Raw genomic sequence first — 25447 nt, forward strand, 5'->3', positions numbered from 1 at the left:
GAACGTGTGGTAAGGGGCAGCCGCAAACCTGTAAGGTATGCTTCACGTGTGAACTCCCTGTGTTTCTGTGAGGGACCCCCGTTTTCCTGGCCTTCACAGACGATGGACGTTCAGCTAGACAGCGGGAAATAAGGACTTCTGGGGCTGAGACTATTGTGGGGCAGGGGGTGCTGAGCCCTGGGGGTCGGGAGGGCTGGGCCCCTCCTTTTGGAGCTGCATGACCCCAAGCGACTCAGCCCCTCTGTCAGGCCTCACGTCCATTCTGCAAACTCAGCATTTATTCATGGAAGAGAAGCGGGCAGGCGGCAGGCTTGTGTTCATGGGGCGCTCACGGGGGTGTCCGACAAACACTCAACAACCAGCACAGAAAAAAGGCTGGAGGGAAATGCACCAAGATGGTAGCAAGAACTTTCTCTGGTGGTTTATTTCCTCTTCCAACTTTTTTGTGTTTTTCCAATTTTCTCAAGTTCATTCAGTGACTTTGCGTGGGTGTTGAGAGCCTTGTGCTGAACCCTATGAGGCAACTGAGCCATAACGACAGAGCCCGTGCTGCTGGAACACTCAGTCTGATAGAGAGGTAGTCCTTCTCCGTCGGACTGACCCGACATGGTCTGATGGAGGAGGCTGCTGGGACTCTGACCCATGGTGTGATGGAGCTGTCATGGTGGGAAGCCCAGAGGAGGCCCCTGGCCCAGCCTGCAGGCTTGTGAAGTTGGGACCTTGCTGGGGAGGGGGGGAGGGCGGGGGGCGCGCATGGGGGTGGGTTGCTAGGGAGGCCGGTGTGCTGGGGCTGGGGAGTGGTCTTTGGCTGGAGACCTGGATGACGGTGAGGTGAGGATGGTGAGAGACCCTGCAAGGAGAGGGTGTGGACCAGATCCTGAGGGGTGGGGGGAGGGGTGCTCTTGTTAGAATCACAATGGCTGCGTCCCCTGAGGGTCCACCCACCAGCCTTTGGTGGGGGGGAGGCACTGTGCCCTAAGGAGCCCAGGCGACCCTTACCCCTATAGGGACCCTATGGGACTGGCACTGCTGTGTCCCCACTTTACAGAATGGGGAAACTGAGGCCAAGTACAGTGAGTGACCAAGCTGCGCTTCAGATCCAGGTGTGTTTGTCCCCAGAGCCCAACTGGGACCAGCTGGCCTCTGCTGCAGCCCTTGCTTGTCGCTAAGCCTTGGGGCCTCTGTTTTGTCATCCGTAGAGTGGGGATTAGAACCTGACATCTTAGACCAAATGAGCACCCTTCTTATAACTAATGGTCAGGTCCACCCCTTGAATATTCGCTGAGTTCACGATTTCTGTCATCTACGGTTAGAGCATCGCCCAGGGTGGCAGGTTAGGGGGACGAGACACAAGCACAGGAGGCACCTTGGGGACAGGGCTCTGAGGAGAACCCACAGAAATGGGAAATGAGTTTGATTTCACAAGACCAACTGGAAAGAACTTCAAGCAGCCTAAAGGAGGTCAACGTGGACAGCCCCAGGTGTGGACCCGAGGGAGTGTGGGCAGCGGGCCGCGGGGGTGGCAGAAACAAAGCAGGCCTGTTGGAGAGGGAGCCGGTTCAGAATGCTCTGGGCCGGGCCAGCTGGGGACTCAGAGGCAGGTGGGGAACACAGCTGCCCACCGAGCCACAGAGGGGGCGGCCCCCGTGCAGGTAAGGTGTCCTCTGCTTTACCTGAAGGTGCAGAGAAGAACCAGCCAATGAAGGGAAAAGGCCTCCGTGCTGATGGTCAAGGTCACCGGCCATCACCTTGGTCTGTGGGCTGCAGGCCTTGGTGCCGGGCAAGGGGTAGGGGGGATGTCGCTGAGCTCAGATGGGTTTCCTCCCTGCATGTATGCTAATACAGTGGGCTCTGGCGGGTGCTGTAGGCAGTAGGTGGGCAGGAGGGGAGGAGGGGAGAGGGAGAGGCCCGCCCAGGCCCCAGCCAGGGCCCGCCATTCTCTTTCCTTTGCTTCACCAGGAGAGGGTGAGGGTCTCCTGCTCCTGTGGCTTTCAGCTGGGCGGGCAAGGTGGGCAGAGAAGGCGGTGTGGGGTGGACCCCCAGGGGCCTGGACGTGTGCCCAGTGTGGGCCTCTGTCCCCCGCTGGAAAAATGAGGACAGCCCCCTCCCTCCCCCACATTCTAGCTTGCTCCCAGAGCAGTTATGAGGCCAGACAGACACAGAGGCTGCCACAGGGTAGAAGATTTGGCCAAGGTCAGGTTCAAATCCAGCGCTTAGCTCAGGGCCTGGTACATATTAGATTCGCATGAAATACTTACTGGAGAAAAAGTGCACATGGGCTTTGGCAAATTGTGTGGCCCTCTCAGTCCCTGTGTCCTCAGGGAAGGGGGCTGCCGAGGCCCACCCCACCCAGGAATGTTATGCAGACAGGCCTGGTGTGGGGGGAGTACTAAGCTGCTAGCCAGGTTAGGACCACAGGAGCCAGCTAAGGAAAGAGACAGGAGCATGTCCTTAATAGTGAGGGATCTCACTCTCTGAGCCTCCTGGGGAAAGTGCCACTGCAACAGGTGGCCTGGGCAGTACTGTCCTCCAAATGCACGGGTATGTGGGGTTGGGTGGGGCTTGTGGAGAAGGCTTAGGTGGGTGACGTCACCCTGAGCAGGGTTTTGCAGGATGAATAGGAGTTGGCCAAGCAGACCAGGCTTAGGGAAAGGTTATCCCAGACAGTGGGACAAGGGCAAGCATGTGGACGTGAACTGGGCCTGGCCTCCAAGGACTGCACCTTCCACCAAGAAGTTGACTTCTGCTTTCATTTGTCTGGGAGGCTTCAGGAAGGCTCTTGGCTCCCCTTCCTCTCCCTTCAGACAACCCATGAGCTGACGACCTCCCTGTAAGGGGCTGGGAGCTTGTGACTGACTGCTTACCCTCTGTCTCATCCCTGCGGCAAAGCCCAGGAGACCCCGCTCCTGTCACCTGCCCCTGAGTCTGGGGAAATCCCGTGGGCCCAGCCAGTGCAGGAGGCACCAAGCAGCTTTACAGTGGAGATGGCAGCCTCAGCTCCCAGGCAGACTTCTCATCTCGGTCCCCACCCCGATCTGCCACCCACACCAGGAACCACAGAGAAAGAGCCCAGGCCTCCATGACTCAAAAACAGAAACTGCTAAAACCTGAGCCGCTTGAGGGTCAGGCGGGGGGCTGGGCAGGGCCGCCCTCCCACGCCCAGCACCCCAGAGGGGGGCTCCAGGGAGAATAGGTGCCAGGATGCTGTGTCCCTGTGCCAGCTCCTGGCCCTGTCAGGCCATTGATCTGCCCAGGCCCTGTCACTTGGGCGACTTATGGGCCCGTGGGGAGTCCCCTCCCTGAGCCCAAGCCCAGCTGCGCCCCAGGACCCCTGAAGGCACAGTTTCAATACACTCACACAAAAAAAGCAAAGTCACAAGAGTCATTACTTACAGATCCCAGAAATGGGGCCGGGGGAGCATAATGCGTGGGGGGAAGGGGGAAGGGCAGCCCCTGTCCCAGGTCACCGGCGAGAAGGACGTAGAGAGCAGGGCAGCAGCCTCCGTGACTTAGAAGGCGTCTGGGGCGGAGGCCGCTGGCTTTTCTCAGCCTCAACTCTAAGTGCCCCGGGGAAAGCAGAGCCCCTGAAAAAGCAAAGCTGGAACTCGGGGCGGAATCCTAAGCTCAGGCCCTTATCTAACTGTCCAATCTCTGGGCGTGAGCCGCGTGGTCACACTGTAAAATCCCTGGGCGGCGACTCGGACTCATCACGGGGTCTTCCTGAAGCCTTTCCCCCCAAACCCCCTCACGCACCCCGAGGCGGCATCGTGGCACCCACTGTCCTCCCAGCCTTTGGGGCCCCGTGCCTGGTGGCCTCACACCCTCCACAGCCCCTGGAGCTCTGGCTCCCGCCTCCCCGGGCTGCATCTCCCGCCTCTGCTCTGTGTGTGCTCTGCCCTCCCTCTGTGATGCCCTCCCCTTCGGCCTGGAGAGAGACCTGGCCCATCTGAGCACCAGCCACGGCCCATCCCCAGACGCCCCCCACGCAGATGCCCCGGGCAGGTCTGGGGCCTGCAGCTGCAGCGGGGTGAGGAGTGCTGAGGAGAGAAGGGGAGGCCAGAGGGCCACCTCCTGCCTTTGCCCTGACCGTGCCCTCCAGAGCCCCGAGTCCCTCCCGGGGACCGCTGAGTGCAGGGCCTGTCCTCTATTGATGGCTCAGCCCGCGTCCTCATCGATGCTGCGGTCCGTCCAATTCCTGCCACCAAGTCTGCACCCCGCCCCGGCCCTGCTGGGCGAGGTCATCCTTCCAGGCTCGTTTGAAATGTCACTGCCTCTGGGGGCACTTCGGAGCCGCCCTAGGCAGTTGGTGTCCTCGGGGTTCCCATAACCCTCCACCCATTGCCTCCTCTGTTCCCGGCCTCCTGCGACTCTCCAGGGAAGGGCAAACGTGGCCTCCTCTGGGGACAGCGTCCGGCCTGCAGTAGGTGCTCATGATCACTAATGACTTGATGGGGGGAGAGGGGGTCCCCCGGAGTGACAGCGTGTAGTGTGGGCCCTCCAGGTCAGAGCAGGGCACGATCTCCGCACTTCCACTTACCTGCCGTGCAACAGGGTAGGTCTGTTCCCTTAGAACCTCAATTTCCTCCTGAGAAAAATGTGGGTGGAAATTCTGACCTGGCTGCCCCAGGAGGGAGGGAGTGGGGGGGCCCAGCACCCAGTAGGACCCCAGTATTTGCTCTTTTCGCCACACATTAGGACAATCCTGCTCTGTGTGTGACCCTGCATGTCCCACCCCTGCTCCCGGTCTCCGTCTTTCTGTCTGTAAAATGGACAGCTGGGCTACACGAATTCCGGGGGCCTTTGGACCTGGCCTCCTGTGGGAGAGAGTGGGGTGCAGAGGGCCTGGGAAGCAGCGTCAGAGCCTGATCACCCAGCACCCTTTCTTGGGAATCCCCTTCTCTTACTTCCCCCTGTGTTTACTGTATTGACCGGCCTTTCTTGTAGGAAAGGAGGGCCAGGTGGGTTTTGTTAAATGCTCTTTCTTAGCTGCTTGTGTCAGTTACCAAACTTAAACCACATTCACGGCCAGGAAAGTGTAGGAACTGCAGAGTCAGGTGTGTAAGGAGGAGAGAGTAACGGAGGGCTGGAGGGTCCGGGACTCCAGGGTCCTGGGTCCCTTCCCTCCAGACACCTCTAGGAGTCGAATCCTCCCATTCTCCTGCTCCCCCCACCCCCCCCCCCCCGTCCACCCCTGCCCCCAGCCCCTCCCGAGGAAGCGGAGCCTGATTGCTGCTGCTACCCTTCTATGCAGGCTGCCAGGGGAAATGCCCTGTCTGAGGCTCCACTGCTCTGATCTCACCCTTCAGGTGCCACGGGAACATCACCGCCCCTCCTGCAGCTTCATTAGCCCTGTCTGCAGAAGCAGGAATGGCAATACCTATGTGAGAGGGTATTGGGACTGTATGATCGTATGGTACACCCTTCAGGCCTGTGCTTGGCTATTAGAAAATGCTTATAATGTAATAACTGTGGTTGTGTTATTGCTATAATCATTATCAAGATGTTCCTGGATTTTAAAAAACAAAAACAAAAACAAAACATGCTAGGAGATCTAGTACACGTGTGAGATACGGACTGATTTTTTTACTCTGAGCTTCCTGGCAACAAAAGCAAAGAGGGAAAGAAGATCACTCACTAGATTCATAATGCCCTTAAGATGAAAACACAGCTTTTCCTGGTAATGAAATCCAAGGGATGATCCTCCTAGGTGCCATCATAAAGGGCTCCCTGTGTGATGTGGTGAGCAGCATCCTGGCTTGATCCAAGGACCTAGTATCTGGAGGAGGACCCTCAGGCTTTCCTAACTGCAGGGAAGATGGAGAGGGGCATCCTCAGGTGGTCTGCAAGGGGGACCCAGTGAGGCCCATAACCTTGAGATGACTGAAGCTTCATGTGTTATCTTCAAAATCCATGAGGATTTCACCTCAGTCTGTAATTAAGGCATCTGTATTAACTATAAAAATAATGTTTTCCCTCCTCCACTCAAAATCTTTGGGTACCACAGACATTCCATACAGATGGGCCATGCTCATTCCTTGGCTTTGCCGGAAGGTGGGGTCCCAGCCCTTTTAGAGAAGCCCATGAAAGCCACACTCCTCTCCCCAACAGAAGGCACACTCACATTCAGGAGTTATGCAGACAATTTCAGGGTTTCACAGATCCTGAAAAACTCCAGGACCTCCAGGGCCCTGGCTTGACAGGCTCTGATCTGGGGTGACGGGTAAGTGCATATCTTCTGGACCAAGCTCATGAGAATTTTTCCTCCCAGATGGGCTTCTGTTAGACACGGAGCAGCAGAAAGCTCCAATTTGTCTTGAGGCTGTCTATTCTGTACAGAGCCAGATGTTTTCACTGTGGCCCAAACAGGAGTAGACCTGGTGCCTAACACCCTCCTGGACGCGCCAGGCATTTGAGTCAGTGAGGACTTTTACACTGACTGCAGAACACCAGGGAAGGACAAGGAAATCAACGCTGAGACTGCGTACGATGCTCCCTTGTCCTGGGTCCCATCCCCTTTTACACCTGGGTAGGTGCCCAGTAAGCTGGTACCTGGCTTTTATAACATCTTGTTCTATCCATGCTTTCTTTTGTCTTTGATTATGTTAAGCAAATTCATTTTACAGTCTCTTTCCAATAGTTTCGTGGCTGAAGTTTTAGGAATTTCATCCTGACATTTGTAGCGTTTGCTCTCCTTCCCGCATAGCGGCTGTTTCTCCGTGTGTCGCATAATTTGAGATCATGAGTTTATTTCCAGCCAGGCTTTATCTGTGGAAACCCCAGGAGGCCTGGCTTGTGCGCTTACCCCTCCAGAGCTTCTCTGTGGTTGCTGTGCCTGGCAGCCTAAGGCTGTCACAGCCTGGGGCCACGTTTATGTTAATCAGTTTAGGCTGTCTCCACCCTAACCCAGCAGCCTGTGAAGGTAGGCTCTTGGCTACAGATTATCAGGAGCCGTGCATGCTTTTTCCTACCTCGAGTTCAGGTGGTCAGAGACAGGTTTTCTTGTCATCTCTGTCAATGGGGAGATCTTTCTCCCGGCTACCCATTTATTAGGGGTGCAGCCCCTCGAGACCCCTGGCTTTCTGTGAAGAGGTCAGTTGCATCTCCCATCGTCCTGCTTGCTGGTGTCTTATCTCCCGACTGCTGGTTTTAACCTCTCTGTCTCAACATCCCTCTCCCTACCCTACAAGGCACCTTCATTTAACGTCTGGGTTTTTAGTTCACAGTATTTTCCTGTGACTTAAATGTTATGCTAATTAGAGTACAGCTAGTAGAGTGTAATAGTTAAGAATACAGACTCTGGAGCTGGACTGCCTAGGCTTGAATCCCAGCTCCACCAGCGTGAGATGTGCTCAGTTTCTTCATCTGTGAAATGGGAATAGCAGTAGTTGGGGTTGCTGCAAGCGCTAGAGGGCGTTGACGGAAAACAGTAAAACACCTGTTATTTTACCAGCAAAAATGGGTTTATTCGGGAACAGCAAAGAATTGCAATTCAGGATGCAGAATCTATGGTGAACCACAGGCGACTCCAGGGTACCATTCTTTTATAAGAGAGAAGGGGAGTTGGGAGGGGCTGTTATAAACAAAGAGTCCATTGGAGGAAACTGGGAGTTTGAAGTGTAGTGGCTTTTCATTGGCTGAATTGTACCAGTCTCTCATTGGCTGGGCTGTTGCCAGGCGAGGAGAAATTCTTCCTTCCTCCTGCTGGCTAGTAAAGTGGTAACCTTCTTCCTGTTGGAGATGCAAAGGTATGTCTCTTCCTGTTGGGTCTGTGGTTGACCAGGAGTGATGGGGTATGAGAGCTCCCCCTTCTGGCCTACCAAATCCATTTTAAATGAGGTTTCTGTTTATTAATTTTCACAAGGGCTTGATACATTAAGACACTTGAGAGCATCACTCCCTATTGAATTATTGCATATTGCAAGCATTATACTGGCCCTCAGTAAAATTAATATTAAATATGCTATAAGTACACTGATAAGATTATCTTAATGATAATCCTAGTATTATTCTGGCCCCTGGTGATCATCCTCACTTTCTTACAAGCTCAGTTATGCATTTAGATGTGTGTAATTTTTTTTTTTTAAATAACTTTTTTTTTTTTTTAGAGTTTTTTTTTTTTTTTAACTTTGGGTTTATTTATTTATTTATTTATTTTTGGCTGTGTTGGGTCTTCGTTTCTGTGCGAGGGCTCTCTCTAGTTGCGGCAAGCGGGGGCCACTCTTCATCGCGGCCTCTCTTGTTGCGGAGCACAGGCTCCAGACGCGCAGGCTCAGCACTTGTGGCTCACGGGCCTAGTTGCTCCGCGGCATGTGGGATCTTCCCAGACCAGGGCTCGAACCCGTGTCCCCTGCATTGGCAGGCAGACTCTCAACCACTGCGCCACCAGGGAAGCCCCTAGATGTGTGTAATTTTTTATCCAGCATTTCTAGGCAGTATGTAGGAAAGAGCTTTCAGGTTGTGTAGTTCTCTAAATTGACCTTTCAGTGGTTAATGCAAAATAATGATCATACTCTCCAGGTATTACTACTTCTTACCAAGCACTTTCAGAGCCTGTAGATACCTGTCTCTAATTCTCCTACTAAGTTGCAGGCCATCTTTGGAGTCCGGTGGAATCCAGCTCATCCACATACCTGCCAGCTCTGTGACACATCTTGCAGTCTGTGCAAATCTTCCGTCCTTTATCCAACTGACACCCCCAGGGCCAGATGTGACTTTGGAATTCCTACTCTTTTTGAATGATAATGCAGTCTGTTGCTGCCCTGTAGAAGGGATCAGGGAGGCATCCTGGGGAAAGTTTTTGCACAAGATCTCCACTAAGTAGGGTAGACAGAGACTCTAAATAACCTCACTTCTGGTCAGGTCAGGTTTTGTGGCCGAATGAGCCCTGAAGAATCTGAGTTTTCAGAGCTCTTTGCATTTCTGAATCACAGATGGAGTCTTGCAGTCGGGGCGGGGGATTGGACTTCACTCTCACTCCAACAAGGAGAAGTGGGGATTTATAGCCAAGGAGCAGGGCGGGGGTCAGTGGATGGGAAAGTAGGAAGAGGAAACATCTGGGGAAGGAGGATTCTTGCTGACCCACTCAGCCGAATCCTTGCTCAAGGCCAGCCAGGGTGGTGAGACAGCGGGGTGGTCTGACAGTGGGGGGTGGTGGATTTTCACTAAACTGACTTAGGATTCTTGCTCACAGTGGATCCTACAAGGACAGAGAGGGAAGCCCAAGGTCAGGCCTCATCCAGCCGAGGGCTCCAAGGAGACTGATTACAGTTAGGTCAAGAAGAAAGTCTTTGTCCGTGTCCGCTGGGCGTTTGCCTCTCACCTCAGCTTGCAGAAGCCTCGGCCTCCGAGAGCATCTGATGGAGAAGGTAGGCCCGTCCCGAGATCCTAACGCAAGACAGAGGGAGGACGGCCTGGGGATTGTTGGCTGAGCTGGGTCAAGGGGAGAAAGGTCTGCATCACTGGGGTGGGGCCACAGTGCCCAGGGGAAGCCAGAGGACTGCGAGTGGAGAGTGGGAGGCCAGCTGGTGATGATGGCTAAGGCTGCTGAGCACCTACTGTGTGCCAGGCCCATCCTAAGCATTTGACGTCTCTGAATACACTTACAGCCTTGGGATCTCCCAGGGAGGAAGGTATTATTCTGACTGTCATCTTACAGATGAGGAAACTGAGGCACAGTTCAACAGAAGTACTCAGCCCCAGGTGGTCAGCTGTCAACTAGTGAAGCCACAATCCAGCCCAGGCCATCTGGCTCCAGAGCCCATGCCCCGAATCACAATTCTTTACTGCCTTTTACTATTAATATAATCACTGAAAAAGAAACTAGTTGGAGGGAAGGGAGGAAGGGCATCCAGCCAGAGGGCAGAGGCTGGGTAAAGGCCCGGAGGTGGGAAGCAGGCAGAAAGGCTGTAGAACAGTGGTTGCTTTGCCTCCTCGGGGGCTGGGGGCAGCAGGACGGGGCCTGGAGGGGCTTTAGTGGGAGACGCAGCAGAGATGTATCAGTGCCGCGCCCAGAGCGCGGAGGTCTCGGACACCCTGCCGGAAACGTGGGGTTCCTCCTGCAGGCTAGGGGCCTCGGCTGAAGCCTCTGAGCAGACGGACAGGTCACACCTGGGTGGCAGAGTGGGTGTGCCAGCAGCAGGGTGGAGGCCCGTAGGCTGTGAGGCCAGGAGGCCGTGTCTGGGGCGGGGGAGGTGGTGAAGTCTGGCGCCTTCGAGGCCCAGAGGTGGGCAGGCTCCAGGGACAGGGACAGGGACGGGGCCTACGCTGGCTGGCCCTGCAGGGGCTGGGGGACAGCACAGGGGTGCTACCTGCCCAGGCTTCGGGCGGGGAGGGTCCCAGTCTCCTCCAGGAGCGGGCCTCGGTTCAGTCCACGGCCCACCGTGGAAGAAGCCAGGGACTGGAATAGGGACCCCTGCATCTATGCTGGCCCTGCCCCTCTCAGCTTGTGACCTGGTAGGTGACACAGGATCTGTGGCCTCAACGTCCATCTGCAGTGGAGGATGAGACAACCCAGCTGGCGGGGTTACTGTGGGGACCGTGGGCCAGGCCGGCCGGGGCGAGCCCTCAGTAAGGGGTACCTCTCACCCCTAGGAGGAGATGGGCACCCCCCCCCCCAAACCTTACAGCGAATCTCCGCAACACTTTCTCCTGCATTAAATGCATCCCTTCGTGTACTGTGAGCTCCGTCCTTGCAGAAGCGGGAGGATGGCGAGTGGAGCGCCGTCCTGGGGGGATGCCGCTCCTCTGGGAGCGAAGCCTTAGACTTGGCAGAGCCCAGCTGACCCCGCGTCACCTCCCCTCTGGGCTCTTTGGGCTTTGTTTACAAAGTCAAGAACGTAGCCACCCCCACCCCCCACCTCCCCCCACTGGAGCTAGTCATTCCTGCCTCACAGGGCTGTTTGGAAGAATACACGAAAAGGCACTTCCAAAGCTCCCACGTCCACCAACCTGGTCCTGATCTCAGGCTCCTCCTCCTGTGGCTTTTCTTTATCAGTGTGAGTTCTAATGTCCTGAGCGGTACTTGTTCTTTCCAAGGATTCTTCTAAGAAAAGGCCGCTGGCCAGGAAAGTGCCTCGGGAGGATATAAAGCTGGACATCAAGCCCAGTCCACCCAGCTCTGCCCTGCGTGCCCTCAGTCCACCTGTCTGCACAGTGGGGATGGTGGCAGGGCCGCCTTGCAGGGCAGCTGCATTTATCCGGGTCAGGAAAGGCAGATGTGGACCCGGCTCTGTGAGCGTTCAGGGGCCAGACCACGATGCCTCCGCCAGAAGTAACCTGTCACCGCCCGTCTCCCGGAGTTTGTGTGCTCCTGTTAGAGAAATCGGGAGTAGCGGGATGAGGGCGTCTCCAGTTTGCTGAGCTTTGGGGCCTGACCTTTCCACATTTGGATGTGGGAGTTTTCTGGACATGGAGGTCAAAGCCAGAGTCTGGGGGAGTGCAGGCCCTGTCTGGGGAACGGCAATATACTGGTGTCTTAGGGCTGCTTTCACCAATTGCCACAAACTGGGTGGCTTAAAACAGAAGTTGATTTTCTCACAGTTCTGGAGGCTGGAAGTCTGAAATCAAGGTGTCAGCAGGTCACAGATCGCTCCTCGTCTCTTCCAACCTCTGCTGGCAGCTGCCTCCACATTGCTGTCTTCCCTCTGTGCCTGGATCTCTGTGTCTTCAGGTGGCCTTCTCATAAGGGCAGCAGTCACTGGCTGCAGGGCCCACCCTACTCCGGTATGATCTTATCTCAGCTTGAGCACGGCTGCAAAGACCTACACCCAAATGAGTTCACAGGCACCAGGGGTTAGGACTCCAGCGTGTCTTTTGGGGACCACAACAACAGGTGAGCAGTCTGGGTACCCCAGGACTCAGCTCAGCAGGCAGATTGCTTCTCCTGTCTTCAGGTTGATCGTGCGGAGCTGGACGGGGCAGATGGGGTCCTTTTCCGAACAGGAGACACCTGGGTGGTGGTGGCCCCCCTGCGCCAGTGTTGCCTCTTCTTGTGACATCGCTGAAAGGAAGGAAGCAGTGGCTGCTGCTTTCTCGGGGCCTGCTCCGCACTGGGTCCCGGGCAGACACGCGCATCCTCATTAGTGTAGGAGGGCACTGAGCAAACGTCCAGACGCCCAAGCCAGCTGGTTTAAATCCCTGGCCAGGCCGCGTGACCTTGGACCCATCGCTTTTTCCAGGGGCGCCCCTGGCTCACCTGTAAACTGGGTTGATGGGAGCAGCTCCCTCCTGGTGGAACTGCTATGGAAATTGAAGGGTGGGTGCCGCGACACAGCCAGGTCACAGTAAGGACTCCACAAGCATCGGCTGTGACCTCTGCCCTCATTGGATCTTCACCCTCACGCTGGGAGGGACATTCTGCAGAGGAGTCCAAGGCTCAGGGGGCTAAGGAGCTTGCAGGGGAGGTGGCCGGGCAGGGAGCAGACCCGGTTTGGGGGGCCGTGGAGCCTGGAATCTCTGCTGTGCCGTGCTTCTGCTCTACTCCCCTCACTGTGCCACGGGGCACCTATTTATAGACCAGAACCAGGGTTACACAACACCCGCCCGGGAGGGGCCTTGAGGACTGATTGTTTGAGACCTCATTTACAGATGGGAAACTGAGGCTTGGAAAGAGTCTCCTGTGGATGCCCTTGTGGGATCTAAGAAAAGGGACCTCTGCTGATCTGGACCCCCTCACCCACCCCAGGAGTGGGATCCAGAGTGAAAGGAACGGGGAGTGTTCTGAGAGCAGAGGACGGAGACCACTAGTGTGGGGAAGGGGCACCAGGAGGGGTCCTGGTGGCCGTGGGGTGGGAGTGGGGACTCAGCTGGTAGAGAGAAGACTTGAGGGGACCATGAACGTGTCAGGAGATGTCGGATGACAGAGCTAGGATGGGACGGTGAGCTCACCCTGTGATGGCAGAGACCCTGTCTTTCCTGTCCCCTGCTATATTCCCGACACCAAGAACAGTGCCAGGCATGTAGTAGGTGCTCAGCGTTTATTAAAGCACTGGGGAGGTGGGCTTCATCCCCCCAGCAGCACAGTGTCCCCGCTCCCGCGCTTTCTGGCTGACAGCTTGAGCAGGTAGCTTAACCCCACTCAGCTTTACTATCCCCATCTGTGAAATCGGGGTAATAACAGTTGGTACTGGCTCTGAAGCCACTGGAAGGGACTTTTCCTCTGGAGCAACGTGAGGGCAGGACCCACCCACCTTTGGTGTTGGTGCCCCCAACCCAGGCTTGGCACAGGGAGCATCTGTAAGTACCCCATTCCCGACATGCCACACATGTTGCTTCTGGTGGGCCGATACCCATCCAGCCTTGGATGAGGACCGGCCGTCCAGCCTTGGCACAGAACCGGCGCGTTGCAAAACGTTCGGAGATGACCAGGCTGGAGTCACCGTGGGTGACGTGGGCTTAGCCCTGACTCAGGAATCTCTTCCTGCAGTGCGACCGTCACAGCCGGCAGTAAGCAAGCCCTTGGCGTGCACCCCATGACGACGTGAATGGTCTCGTCCCACTTCAGCCCATCGTGGGGCAGGTGTGTCCCCATCCCCATCCATCCCAGAGGAGGGAGGGATGGGCCGAGCACTCCCCCCACGGCTCCCTGCGCCCGGCACATTGCCAAGCCCCTCCCTGGGTGTCCAGGCCCCCGGGGGTCCCCAACCAGCAGGAGGGACTTTCCCGGTCAGCTGTGGGGAGCACCAGCCTTCGCCACCAGGGGGCGGAAGTGCCCCTCAGAGTGGGCAGGCCTGGGGCGGGCAGGGAGCAGCCGGCTGAAGTCAGTGCCAGAGAGAGGGACGAGAGGGTGACAGAGCTGGCAGAGCTGGCGGCTGTCTCTTCCCCGCTCGTGTCCTCACCCCGGTGGCCTAGAGGTCTGAAGGCCTGGGTTCCAGAGCTGCACAGACTTAACTGCAGTCCTGTCCCCAGGCGTCAGGCTGTCCATCCGTGACGTGAGGGGCTGAGCCAGGCTCGGGGGTTTGCAGACCCCAGGGAATCACGCCAGAGTCCCTGAGATGCTCCTGAGAAATCGCAGGTCCCACTCCCAATGAGCCTGACCGGGGTTTTGAACCGGCCCCAGGGGACTTCCTGATGCGAAGTCCCAGTGCCTTGAGCCCATCCTAAAGGTCACTGCCAGTCCTAGCGCGGTGCCCATGAAGACAAAACCTCTGGCCAGCTCCTCAGCACAGTCATACCTCAGGGACCAAAGACACCTAGGTCACCATCTCCTGCCACATCTGCGGGGGGCACGTGGCCTCTGAAAGGCTTTATGGGGTCTCATTTCCCCTGTCCCTCAACCCCATGCATCTCACAGACGGGCAAACCGAGGCCCTAGAGGTCATTTGACTTGGCAGGGCCAGTGGACCCCAGTTCTGGCCCCCCGACCGAGGGCTCCCTCTCCCAACAGAAGGAAGAGCCCTGCGGGGGGCAGTCCCCCTTAGTGACCAGGGTCCTATACCAGCTCCTGACACCCCACTGGTCGGAGAGGGGTTGGAATGAAGTTTGGATCCTGAAGGAGAAGACGTGGTTGATGCCGTCAGGCCTGGCGCGGTTCTTGGAGCAGGGTTACTCTGGCAGCTTTGGGGGTGCATGATGGGTACTCCCGTCGCCCATTCCCTTGAATAGAGGGCATTTCCCTTCCCCGTGTGCCAGACACACATGGGCCCAGCCCAGCGGCCCCGCTCCCCCCATACGGTTGCTCAATCCCCAACCCCTTATCTGGCCTGGAAGACTCTGTAAGTGAGTGGAGGGCCCGGGCCTGCCTGCGGGGCAGCAGCTCAGCCAGAGCTGTCACGTGGGGCCTCAGGCCCCGGAGGCCCGGTCATCTGATGCTTCCCAGGAAGCCAGAAATCAGGGTTTCTATGTCAGTCTCTCCATTGTAAAACCTTGGCTGCACGCAGTTGGGGTTTTTTGTTTTCTTTCCCCACACTGCCGGCTGTGCGGAACACGTTTAAGGGCTGGACTTGGCCATCGGCCACCCAGTTGCCCCCTGCTTTGGGGGGTGGGAGGGTTTGTCTCCTCCTGGCCTCGGCCTCAGATTCTGGCCCTGGGGGCTGGCTGTTCCCCTGGCTGTCCAGGCCCCCTCCCCGCCCCGTGCCCCTCCCTGCCTGTCACCAGCCCAAACACAGGGCAGCGGCACCTTTGCCTGGGTCTCCACTCCACCCCCAGTACTGGGCTGTTGGGTGTAGACGGATCTTACAGAAGTCTGTGGCTGGCTTCAGGGGGCAGCTAAAGCTAATTCCTTAACACTGACTGTGCATGGCTTTTAAACCCCTCAGCCATCCCCACCTCCGGCATTTCTCGCTGGTCTCTTCTCCCAGCCCCTCCTCTTCTTTCCTTCTCCTGCCCTCCCACCGTGGGCTGCCCTTACCACGCACCTCCATTTTTCCCTCGATTCCCCATCCAGAGCAGTCCAGCCTCCCTCCACACTCAGCTGGCCGCTCTGGCCAGCCAGGCCCTGCCAGTGGCTGAGTGTTTCGCACCCAAGGGTGCCAAGCAAACGAAGCCAGCCCGTCCCCCGAGAGTCTGCCTCCAGCTCGGGAAGCCATCCTTCATCCCGTCCACCCGGGGTCTGAGCCAATCCCGGGGGTTCTCTGCTGCATTTACACCAGCAGCAGTTACAGTGGTTCTATCTCTGTCCAGTGTGGCACCTTTTACAAAGCATTGAATCCCTTCCTGCCGGTGAGACAGATGCTTATCCATCCATTTAACCAAATATTTACTGCGTGTCTACTGCATGCTGGGCTCAGGAATGTAGTGGCAAACCAGTTAGTACAGTCCCAGCCCTCCTGGCTTATGGCATCGGATGGAAAACTCACCAGACGACCAGAGGGCAACCCCTGAGCCTAACCCAGGGCGAAGGCAGTCAGAAGGGGGAGCCAGGAGAGGCAGGGAAGGCCCTCCAAGCTCTGGCTCTGGCCTCCAGGCTCTGGACTTGATCCTCGGGGCCGTGGGAACACTGCAGGAGCTCTAAGCGCAGGGGCGCGTGAGTGTGCCAAAGATCACTCTAGCCACCACCCAGAGGATGGGCTTGTCCCGTGACCTGTGTGGCCCCAGGGAGAGCGGTCAGGGAGTGTCTGTTGTCCTGGCCTGGGAAGGTGACAGTGGAGGTGGAAGGAGTAGACAGGATTCACAGAAGTTTCTAAAAGGGTGAGAAACCACCAGGGGCTTCACTGGGAGTTCAGTCCTTCCTGGTCTGTCACTCACACTGGGTCACGCAGGTCTCGGCCTTGGGGATTATGGGCTCTGGGGGAATCAAAGGTCTCTGTTCCCTCGATTTGGAGCTCAGGGTCAGGGGGTTTGCCGGGCATGACTCTGCCCCCCTAGGATGAGGGTAATGTCTGGCACGCAGTAGGTGCTTGGAAAATGCTGGTTGATTTTCACTGGACGTCTCCTCACCAGGGTCTCATACACCTTATATGCGGTTCTCCTGGTTCCTGGAGCCACAAAAGAGGCTCATTGGCCGCTCGGCCTGGCCTTGGCAACCCACCCTGCCTGGGGCATTCAGCAGAAAGAGCCCCGGCCTGGGGGGCTGAGCCAGGCCCCCTCCACCACCTCCTCCACCTCGAGGAACAGATCCTTGTCTCTGAGTGGGGACGATAATGTCGACCTATGCTGTGTCAGACTGAATTAGCAAGCCCCACAAGGCCCGGGGGGCAGGTGCTTTGATTCTGCCCTTGGGGGGGAGCATCTCATGCACACATCCTGGCATAGAGGACCCAAGGACCCAAGGACCCAGTGGCCTCTGGGCCTCAGTTCCCTCTTGTGTACAGCATGGGTGGGGGGCCTCTGAGCACACTTCCCATGCTGAGGTTCTAGGATTGGCCCCTCCTTTCCCCCTCTGATTCACGCGGGAAGCATTTATAGGAAGACATGAGGCCGGTGCTCTGGTGACACAGGCATTGCTTCAGGAAAGAAATGAAGGAAGTGGAGGAGGGCGGCAACACTGTCTTGCCCTGTCTGATGGAGGGGGCAGGGGGCAGGAGAGCCCCATGGGGATCCCGGAAGCTGGAGGGGTGTCCTGCCCTGTGCTCAGGAGGCCTGAGTCAGGCCCAGCCTTGCCATTTGTTGATTGCATGATGTTGGGCAAGTTCTTTCACCCTCTGAGCTTCAGTTTCCTGAACTGGAAAATGGGCTGAAGACCTCCACCCAGTCTTCATGATAACCACGGAGGAGTCTGTGTCCACGTGGCGGAGTCCTGAGGGATCTGTGCGGGCACAGCCTGTGTGTGTGTGTGGGGGGGGGGGGGATGGCGAAAAGGGGGAAGATAACCACTGCACTAGGGGTCTGGGAGGGGGCACGAAGCTGAGCACCGTGTGGGTGTGGCCGCAGGAGCCGGCGCTGGGTGGGTGCTTGGGGTTGGATTGTGCGGTCGTCCCGTGCTGGTTTCCTGTGGGCACTGGTGGCCCTTGGAAGGACAGAGGAGGCCAGAGTGCGACCCCAGGAGGGCGGACTCAGGTTGCCTGGGGAGGGGGGGGCGAGTGGGATGCGGCGGCGGAGGCCGCGGCCCCGCCCCCAGCTCGTGGCCCCGCCCATCTTGGTCCCGCCTCTGCGCACGCCCTCTTTCTTGAGGCCCCGCCTCGGCCCCGCCCCTCTCCTGCTCCGCCCCCGGGACCGCCCATGCTCCGCCTCCGGTCCTGAACCCCGCCCCCGGGCCTCTTTAGCGCCGAGTCCGCGCTACCGGCAGCGCCTTGGGAGGTCCACGCTGCGGCCGCTGCGAGCAATGATTAACCTGGCGGGGCGGCCGGCGCGGGGCCCGGGGCGGAGGCGTGGGGCCGGGGCGGGACCCTGGAGGGCCGCTCGGCTTCCTGCTTTTGCCCAAGTCTCCTCGTAGAGGGCGCCGCAACGGCCGGGGCCCGCGGCGCGGCGCGGCGTGGCGCAGGGCGAGGTGCCGGGCGCGCGTGGGCGCGGAGCCTGTCGCCGGGGTCACCATGAGGACTCTCCGCAGGTTGAAGTTCATGAGTTCGCCCAGCCTCAGTGACCTGGGCAAGAGAGAGCCGGCCGCCGCCGCGGACGAGCGGGGCACGCAGCAGCGCCGGGCCTGCGCCAACGCCACCTGGAACAGGTAAGGCCGCGCCCTCCCGGCCGGCCCGCGGGCCGCTGGCCCCGGGTCCCAGAGCCAGGGGAGGGGGAGCCCTGGAGCAGGTCCGCGGGCGAGGGCCGGCCCCCAGCGAGGAACTGTGATGGGGGCAGCGCGGCACTTTACAGTTTGTAGAGAACTTGCTCCGCCGGAGTTGTGCGGACGGGGAGGGAAGTTTAGTGCAACGTGTTTCTAGAACGGAGGGACGAGACCGCGGACCCGGGGCTGGTCCCAACGCGCCCAGCTGGTGGGTGGTGGGGTGGGCCTGGATCCCACGAGCCCGCCTCCCCCGCCCTCCCCCCGGGGTCTTCCCACGTCTTCGCTCCAGTGCTCATGGCAACCTGGGAGGTAAATAGAGCAGGAAGTATTTATCCCATTTCGCAGATGAGCCTCGCGGGCGCAGTCGGTGGGTTGCCGCTGCGCTTCCTGTTCTGCGTTTAGGTCCCTTTGGTCGGCGGTGGGCGGGTGGCTTTCCCTTGAGCGGCCCCCTGCCCTCCCAGCTGTCAGCAGGGGTGCAGCAGCTGCCCGGCATTCTTTAGACGACCCTCCCCCCGCGGGCCCTTCCCAGACAAGCAGGGGCGTGGGAAGTCCCACCACCCCCTCCCACTTTGTTTGAAGAGCAAGGCTGGGATCCGGAAAAGAGACGATTTATTTAGTGGGATTTCCCCACCGTGTTTGCTCATGAGCCCTTTTCAAAAATAGATATTTCCACCAAAAGGAAAATGGGAGGGCAGGAGAAGAGAGTGGGGCAGGCTATCCAGGGGGCTGTGGATGCTGCTGCCATCACCACACACACCTGGCAGTGAAATCCCGCCAGATGCTTCACCGTCTGCGGTCTTGGCCACCAGAAAGCCAACTGTCAATGTGGACACTCGTTTATTCTGTTCATCAGTCGTTTCACGAGCGTCATGGTGGGCACAGGGCTGCCAGCCTGAGACCCTCCTCTGTGCACTAGGCAGGACGCAGTCGTCCAGTCACGTGCTTGTCTTCTGTCCCCTACCAAGTTGCGAATTGCTTGAGTGCTGGGACGAGCCTGCCTCAGTTTCCCTATCGGTCAGCGGGCACGCACATTCCTTCTTACAGGACTGGTGTGGGGACAGAGAAGGAAGGACTCTCGTTGGGTAATCTCATCAGCCCAATGACTGCACACTGTCTTAGGAGGCGTTTCCTCCTCTTGCGGAGAGAGAAGCAGTCTCCCTCCTCGTTTCCCTGCCGTGGTTTAGCGCAAGGAGCCAAACAGACTTAGTTCAAATCCCAGCTCTGCCTCTTCCCTGCTGCGTGGCCTTGAGCAAGCTGTTCAGCCTCCCTGGTCCTTAATTTCCTTTTCCATAAAATGGGCCATTGTAGGGATTAAATGTGAAGATCTGTATTAAAGTCCTCAGCACGTGCCTGGCACATAGTAGGGCCTCCGTAACTCATATTGCAAGCTCAAACTCATGCTGGGGACAAACTCATGTCAGGGAGGGCCTGTAGGGACAGGGTTTGGGGGGGCCCCTCAGGCGTCTGCTGGTTCCTGAGCTTTCACCAACAGCAGCTTTCTCCTGCTATGGTCGGCCCTGCTGGGGGGTCTCCAGGCAGAGGTGGGGAACCCTGGGGTAGGCTCAGAGTCTTCTGGAGCTCAGAGAGGTACCTGTAGGGAGAGGCCACCTGGGTCCCCCCCCCCCCCCACTGCTTCTCACTTAAAGGAACTTTCAAACTTCAGTGCCATTCTGTGCCTTGGCTGGGCAGACCGGAGGGGAGCGGCCCAGCCCACAGGCGGCATCTCTAAGGCTCCGAGCCGCCCAGCCCTTGGACCCACGTCAGCTCCGCCTGCCGTGCCTCACTCCTGTGTGCCGGGCCCCTTCATGGCCCTTGGTGAAGTGTGTAGCCCAGGGAGGGAGTTATGACTACCACCCCCCATATAGAGGTGCAGAGGGGGACGCAGAGAGGACCAGGAAGCCTGCCTGTGTGGACGCCGCAGAGCGGAGCCACTGCTCTCCTGGGCAGAGGGGGCCCTGAGCCAGGGAGGGGCAGTGCCTTCCCCGCCAGCGTTCCGCAGGTACGGTGGGGAGGTCGGGGCCACTTCTGGTCGCTGCCCAGCCCCGATCCTTGCAGTGGTCCCCGCCAGGGCCCCCCAGGACACAGCCTCGGGGGGCGGGGCAGTGCAGGTCCTGCCTTGCTAAGTTGTAGACTCCTTATTTTTAGTCCAAGATGAACCCCCTTTTTCCATGTGACCACGTTAGTTTCCCAGGGCAACCGTAACAAATTGCCACAAACTTGGTGGCTTAAAACAACAGACATTCATTCTCTCACAGTTCTGGAGGCCAGAAGTCCAAAATCAAGGTGTCGCCAGGGCCTCGCTCCCTCTGGAGGCTCCAGGGAAGGCTTCTTCCTGCCTCTTCCAGCTCCCAGTGGCTCCTTGGCCTGTGGCTGCATCACTCCGTTCTCTGCTTCTCTCTTCATCTGGCCACCTTCTCTGTGTCCAAACCTCCCTCTCCTTTCTCTTAGAAAGTCATTGGCCCACCTAATGTAGGGCCCACCCTAAATCCAGGATGATTTCGTCTCAAGGTTCTTAACTAATTACATCTGCAAAGACCCTGTTTCCACATAAGCTCTGGGGTAGCAGGTGGACATGAATTTCTAGGGGACACTATTCAACCCACTACAGTGGACCCTGGGCCCATCCCCTAAATTCCTTGTGCCTCTGTTTCCTCATCTGGACATGGGGCAAAATACATAGCTTGCTCCTGTGATAGTGGAATCCGTGCACTCACCTAGCCATTCATTCATTCATTCGTTCATTCATTCACTCTCCGGCACTGGTCCGAGCAGGTGGTGTTCAGCGCTGGGAAAAGGATAAACCGGGGGAGCGCGGGTGCTGACCACACACAGCGGGGGCCCAGGCTCCCTTCTCCTGCGGGTGCGCAGGGCAGGTTTGAGTGCTGGGTGCCAGGCTGCCGGCCGGCTGGGCCACGCTCACAAACCGGAAACTAGAACAGAACCATCAGAAGCTGTTTCCTAAGCCCCTGCTGCTGCTTTACGGGGCGGGTTTGTCCCCTGTGCCCGGCCCAGTGCCGGCACTGCAGAGAGGAGGGCACAGGGGTGACTTAGAAGGCTCACCTGTCACTCCCACCTGGAGCCCCTGATCCCCTCCCTCCCGAAGGGCCCGGGCATGGCGTGCTGTGTCCCTGTCTGTCCCTGTGTTGGCCCCAGTTAGCTCCTCGCCGGATGTGCACCCCACGCAAGGCCTCCAGCTGCATGAAGGTCATGTTCTTGAGCTGAGGGGCCAGCTGGGGGGCAGGCAGGAGTGCCCTGTACCTGCGTTTGGGCCAGAGGGTAGACCATTATGGAGCCCTACTCCTTGCCAGGCCTGGATCTGCCCGAATGCCTGAGGCTTGGCGAGCCTGGCGCCCACCCACCTTCTGGCTGTGAGAGCAGAGGCCCCGTGCAGGTGGAGCGCGCGCCCTCTTGTTCCCACGGGACCACCTCCGAGGCTGAGCTGATGGTCCTTAGCATCCGGATAGAGAAACTGAGGCCAGAGAAGGAGAGGGACACGACCAAGAGCCCCTGCTCACGTTGAGTCTGAACCCTGGCCTGACTTGAAGCCGCTGCCCAGGGACACGTGTGAGCTGGTGTCTGCTGGGGCCGGGCGAGGCGGGGGTTGGTGGTGAGAGCCCGAGGTGCAGCCCTCCCTCCTCGTCTGCCCGTCCCTGGTCCTGGACGGGGCCACTGCTGGCCTAAGCCCCACAGGGCGTCCTGCACCTCGATCTCCTCCGGGGCCGTGATTGCTCTATCCCCCGGACGCGGTGCCCACCGACCCCGACCCGTGCCGGGCCCTGTCCCAACCCCAGGCGTGGAAGAGCTGCTTTCACCCCTGCACCGGCCTTCGAGGTGGGACTTGCTAGCCCCATCTTGCAGATAAAGATCCTGAGGTTCAGAGGTACGGGGACTGCCCAGGTCTAAGTCCAGAGCCTCTGCCGCCACCTCACGGGATCTCAGGGGCCGGGGGAGGTTGGCTGAAGCCCTCAGGGTGACCAGTTGGTTGGGAGTTGGGGGTGGAGGCTGGTGGGGGGCCAGTGCTTGGCTTCCCGGCCAACCCTCAGCAACAACTTGCTCTGAGTCGGGCCTGGGTCCTGAGCCCCCTGCCCCTCTGAGGCGGTCTGGGTGTGGCCAGCAGAGTCACGGCCCTCAAAGATGTCTGGGAATCTGTGAATACGTTCCCTTACACGGCAAGAGGGACTTTTCAGATGTGATTAAGGAAATGATCTTCGGATGGGGAGGTGGTCCAGGTGGGCCCAGTGTCACCACAAGGGTGCTAATGGGATGGAGGCCCAGGGGGTCACAGTTCAAGAAGGAGACATGAGGATGGGAACAGAGAGGTTGAAGACACTGCACTGCTGGCTGTAAGGATGGAGGGAGGAGTCCTGACCAAGCTGGAAAAGACCAGGAAACGGACTCTCCCCTGGAGCCTTGAAGGAGCCGCACCTTGATTCTAGCCCTGTGACACTGACAGAGCTTCCGGCTTCAGAGCTCTAAAAAACCAACTTTTGGCTGCTTTGCAGCCGCTGTGTGTGGTCTTTGGTTACAGCACCCAGAGGACACTCGTATGCTGGGCTTCCCTCCCTCCCCGCCCTGCGCCCTGGGCCCTCACTTCTCCCGCCCAGCAGTCGGGGCTCAGGGCCATCCGCGCTCCACCTCCCGACCCCCAGCCCAGCGTCCAGAACCTGGCCTCCAGCTGGACGGGGGGGACCGTGCAGCCAGACAGCCGTGGGGGCGGCGTGGGCACCCCGCTGTCCCCCTGCAGCCTGTCGGGACGGGGGGCTCAGCGCAGTCAGGCGTCTGCCTCCCTGGGCAGGTGGGGCTCTGGAGGAAAGCTCCGAGTTCTTGCCTGGAGCCCAGAGGGGAGCAGGGGTGGGAGTGGGGCTCCTCCTGGTCAGCCAGGAGCCCGGGTGGGAATTGGGGGGTGTGTGAGCCAGGGCCAGGGGACCGAAAGTAGGGTGAGCATGATGCCGGTTTGCTGAGGAGCAGGGGAACGGGCCCGCAGGCCTGAGAGTGGTACCCTCAGGTACCCGCATCTGCCAGAGGGTCACCTTGAGGCCCGGCAGGGGGTCGGATTGGGTTCCGAGTCGCCTGCCTCCCCTGTGCCTTCACCTGGGCGTGAAGAGGAGGCCCGTGGATGCTTCCCCCAGGGCAACTGGAGCAGAGTGAAGCAGGGCTTCATGTCTCAGGGCTGGCCATGGCCCCCTGGGATAATGATGAGGGTGTGGGAGGCCCCGGGCCCGAGTTGCACTTCTGTCTGGGGGGATAAGTCACATGAGGGCCTCTCCTCTGCCCACCCCACCTCCTCTCTCTCCGGCGGCTCACAGCAGGGCTTTGTTATTGACCCAAGGGTTGATCACCCTTGGATGGACAGGGCAGAGCGGGGACTAGAGCCTGGGCTGTCTGGGGTGGGAGCCCAGGTGGGCACTGTGGGGACCCGGTGGAGCCCAGCACCTCCGCCCACCCTCGTCCACCCCCGCCCACAGGCCAGGTCCTGAGAAAGAGCCAGGCCTCGACACCAGGGGGAGGGGCTCGAGGAAGTGCCAGCCCCTCTCGGGGTCCGGGTCGGCCTTCTTGGGACACCAAGTAGTTAAGAGGGTGAGGAGGGGCACCTGGCGGAGGCCTGCCCTCCTCTCTGATTTCTGAGGCTCCAGAGGCAGCTCCAGAGCAGGGTAGGGCCTGAGAAAGGGCAGAGCTCCACCTCTAGGCCTCTCCGCCTCTCCGGGGCTTCCTGGAGGTGTGTTGTCTGACCCCCAGAGGCCAGGCTTTGGGGTCCCCCACGCACTCACTCTCTGCCGGACCTTCCTGTGTGGGCAGATGGGCAACACTGAGACCGGTGACGGTGGGCCAGGGACCCGCCCCGCTGGGGTCCCACCTGCTCGCAGCGCCACACCGGCCCCAGCCGAGCCAGGGCGGCCACAGGCGGGTCCCCCCCAGGAGCCTCACAATCAGCCCTTCCTCCCCAAGCCTGACCACGGGGTCCCCGGCCAGCCCTGGTGGCAGCAGGCCTCGGCACCGTCCTGGGTGCCCTGGATCCCCACTACGGGTCCTGGGCATCTCCCCTCACCCCATGCTCAGGTGACAGATGCTGAGACTTGTCGCTGCCCTCCTGTCTCCCTACATGGGGCGGAGGGACAGGCCCGGAGAGAGGAGGTGATGGGTCAGCTGCCGCTCGGGCCTCACCCAGAAGGGCCCCGGGCCGCCTGCCGTTTCCAGGGGGCCCACTGCCAGTGCCCCCGGCTGGGCCTCGGTGTGGGAGGCCCCGGGCCGGAGTTTCACTTCTGTTTGGGGGGATAAGTCACATGAGGGCCTCTCCTCTCCCCACCCCTCCTCCTCTCTGTCGGGCGGCTCACAGCAGGGCTTTGTTATTGACCCAACTTGGACTTTGGAAAGAAGGTGGAACCTCGGCTGCAGAGAAACGGGAAGGAGCGGGGCCTTGCCTGTCCACCAACCCCAGGTTGGGCAGCTGTGTGGGGCGGGAGGACTGTGGGCCCCGGGCTCCCTTCTGGCCCTGCCAGGCATCAAGCTGTGTGACTCTGGGCCGTCCCCTGGCTTCTCTGAGCCTCAGTGTTTCCTTCTGCTGCCTGGGCTGTCACAGTCCCCACCTCATGGTGTGGTTAGAAGGAGATGGAGAAAGCCCGGGGCAAATGGTTGAGCTGTGCTGGCTGCTTCCGGGGGCACATATCCTGCCCCCCGCCCCCCGCAGTCACTGCTGATGATACCACGGCACACGTAACCCCACAGGGGCTGTGATTACAAGTCCCATTGTACGGAGGGGGAAGCTGAGGCACTCACGGTCCAGTCTCCAGAGGCGGGCAGCAGGGAAGCCCGGAGCTGGGATTCAACCCCAGGCCCGCACCTGAACGAGCCTCGGAGCTGGAGGTGGGAAGGGCAGGATCAGGGTCCACCGGGGTGGAGGCTGGGCTGGATGGGGGTGTGGATGGGAGAGCTCAAGGGTAACCCTAGGGCTGGCCGGGGCGCCGCTCAGATACACTAGGGTGGTGCAAGACCCGGGCTGGGGGGAGCGGGGCCTAAGTGGTAAACCAAATAGACCTCCCCTCTCCCAAAAGAAGCCGGGATCAAATGCTCTCCGCACACAGGTGCGAGGGGGCAGGGACCTGACCTCACGGTGAGCCTCTGGCAGAGGGAACAGCAAGGACGAAGGCCCCGAGGCAGGAGGGGGCCAGTGCTGCTCAGACCCAGGGGCGGGGGCGGTTCAGGTGACACAGATGGCGATGGACCCCTGAGGGCCTCGGGGAAAGACTCGTCCAAAGAGCCCGTCTTCCCATCCAAAACTGTGGGTTAAGGTGCCTCTGGGCGGGGGACCAGAGTGGGCTGCGCTCCCTCCGGAAGCTTTACTGGAGGAGGAGGGAG

The 25447-nt window shown here is 59.2% G+C and overlaps 1 protein-coding gene across 6 annotated transcripts in view; it reads left to right on the forward strand.

Moving 5' to 3' along the window:
• PRR5 (proline rich 5) overlaps positions 1–25447 on the forward strand; it is a 51894-nt gene that overhangs the window by 8309 nt on the left and 18138 nt on the right. For 2 of the 6 annotated variants that reach the window (XM_059937132.1, XM_059937136.1), the window contains exon 2: positions 17924–18040. In XM_059937132.1, the coding sequence (XP_059793115.1) occupies positions 17934–18040 (107 nt within the window). In that variant the 5' untranslated portion in view covers positions 17924–17933. Of the gene's footprint in view, positions 1–9317; positions 9366–13499; positions 13517–17632; positions 18041–25447 lie in introns of those variants that run through there. The other 4 variants (XM_059937131.1, XM_059937135.1, XM_059937133.1 and 1 more) reach the window with 3 other exon arrangements.

Source organism: Balaenoptera ricei, chromosome 10 (genome assembly GCF_028023285.1).
Source record: "Balaenoptera ricei isolate mBalRic1 chromosome 10, mBalRic1.hap2, whole genome shotgun sequence".
Lineage (NCBI taxonomy): Eukaryota > Metazoa > Chordata > Mammalia > Artiodactyla > Balaenopteridae > Balaenoptera > Balaenoptera ricei.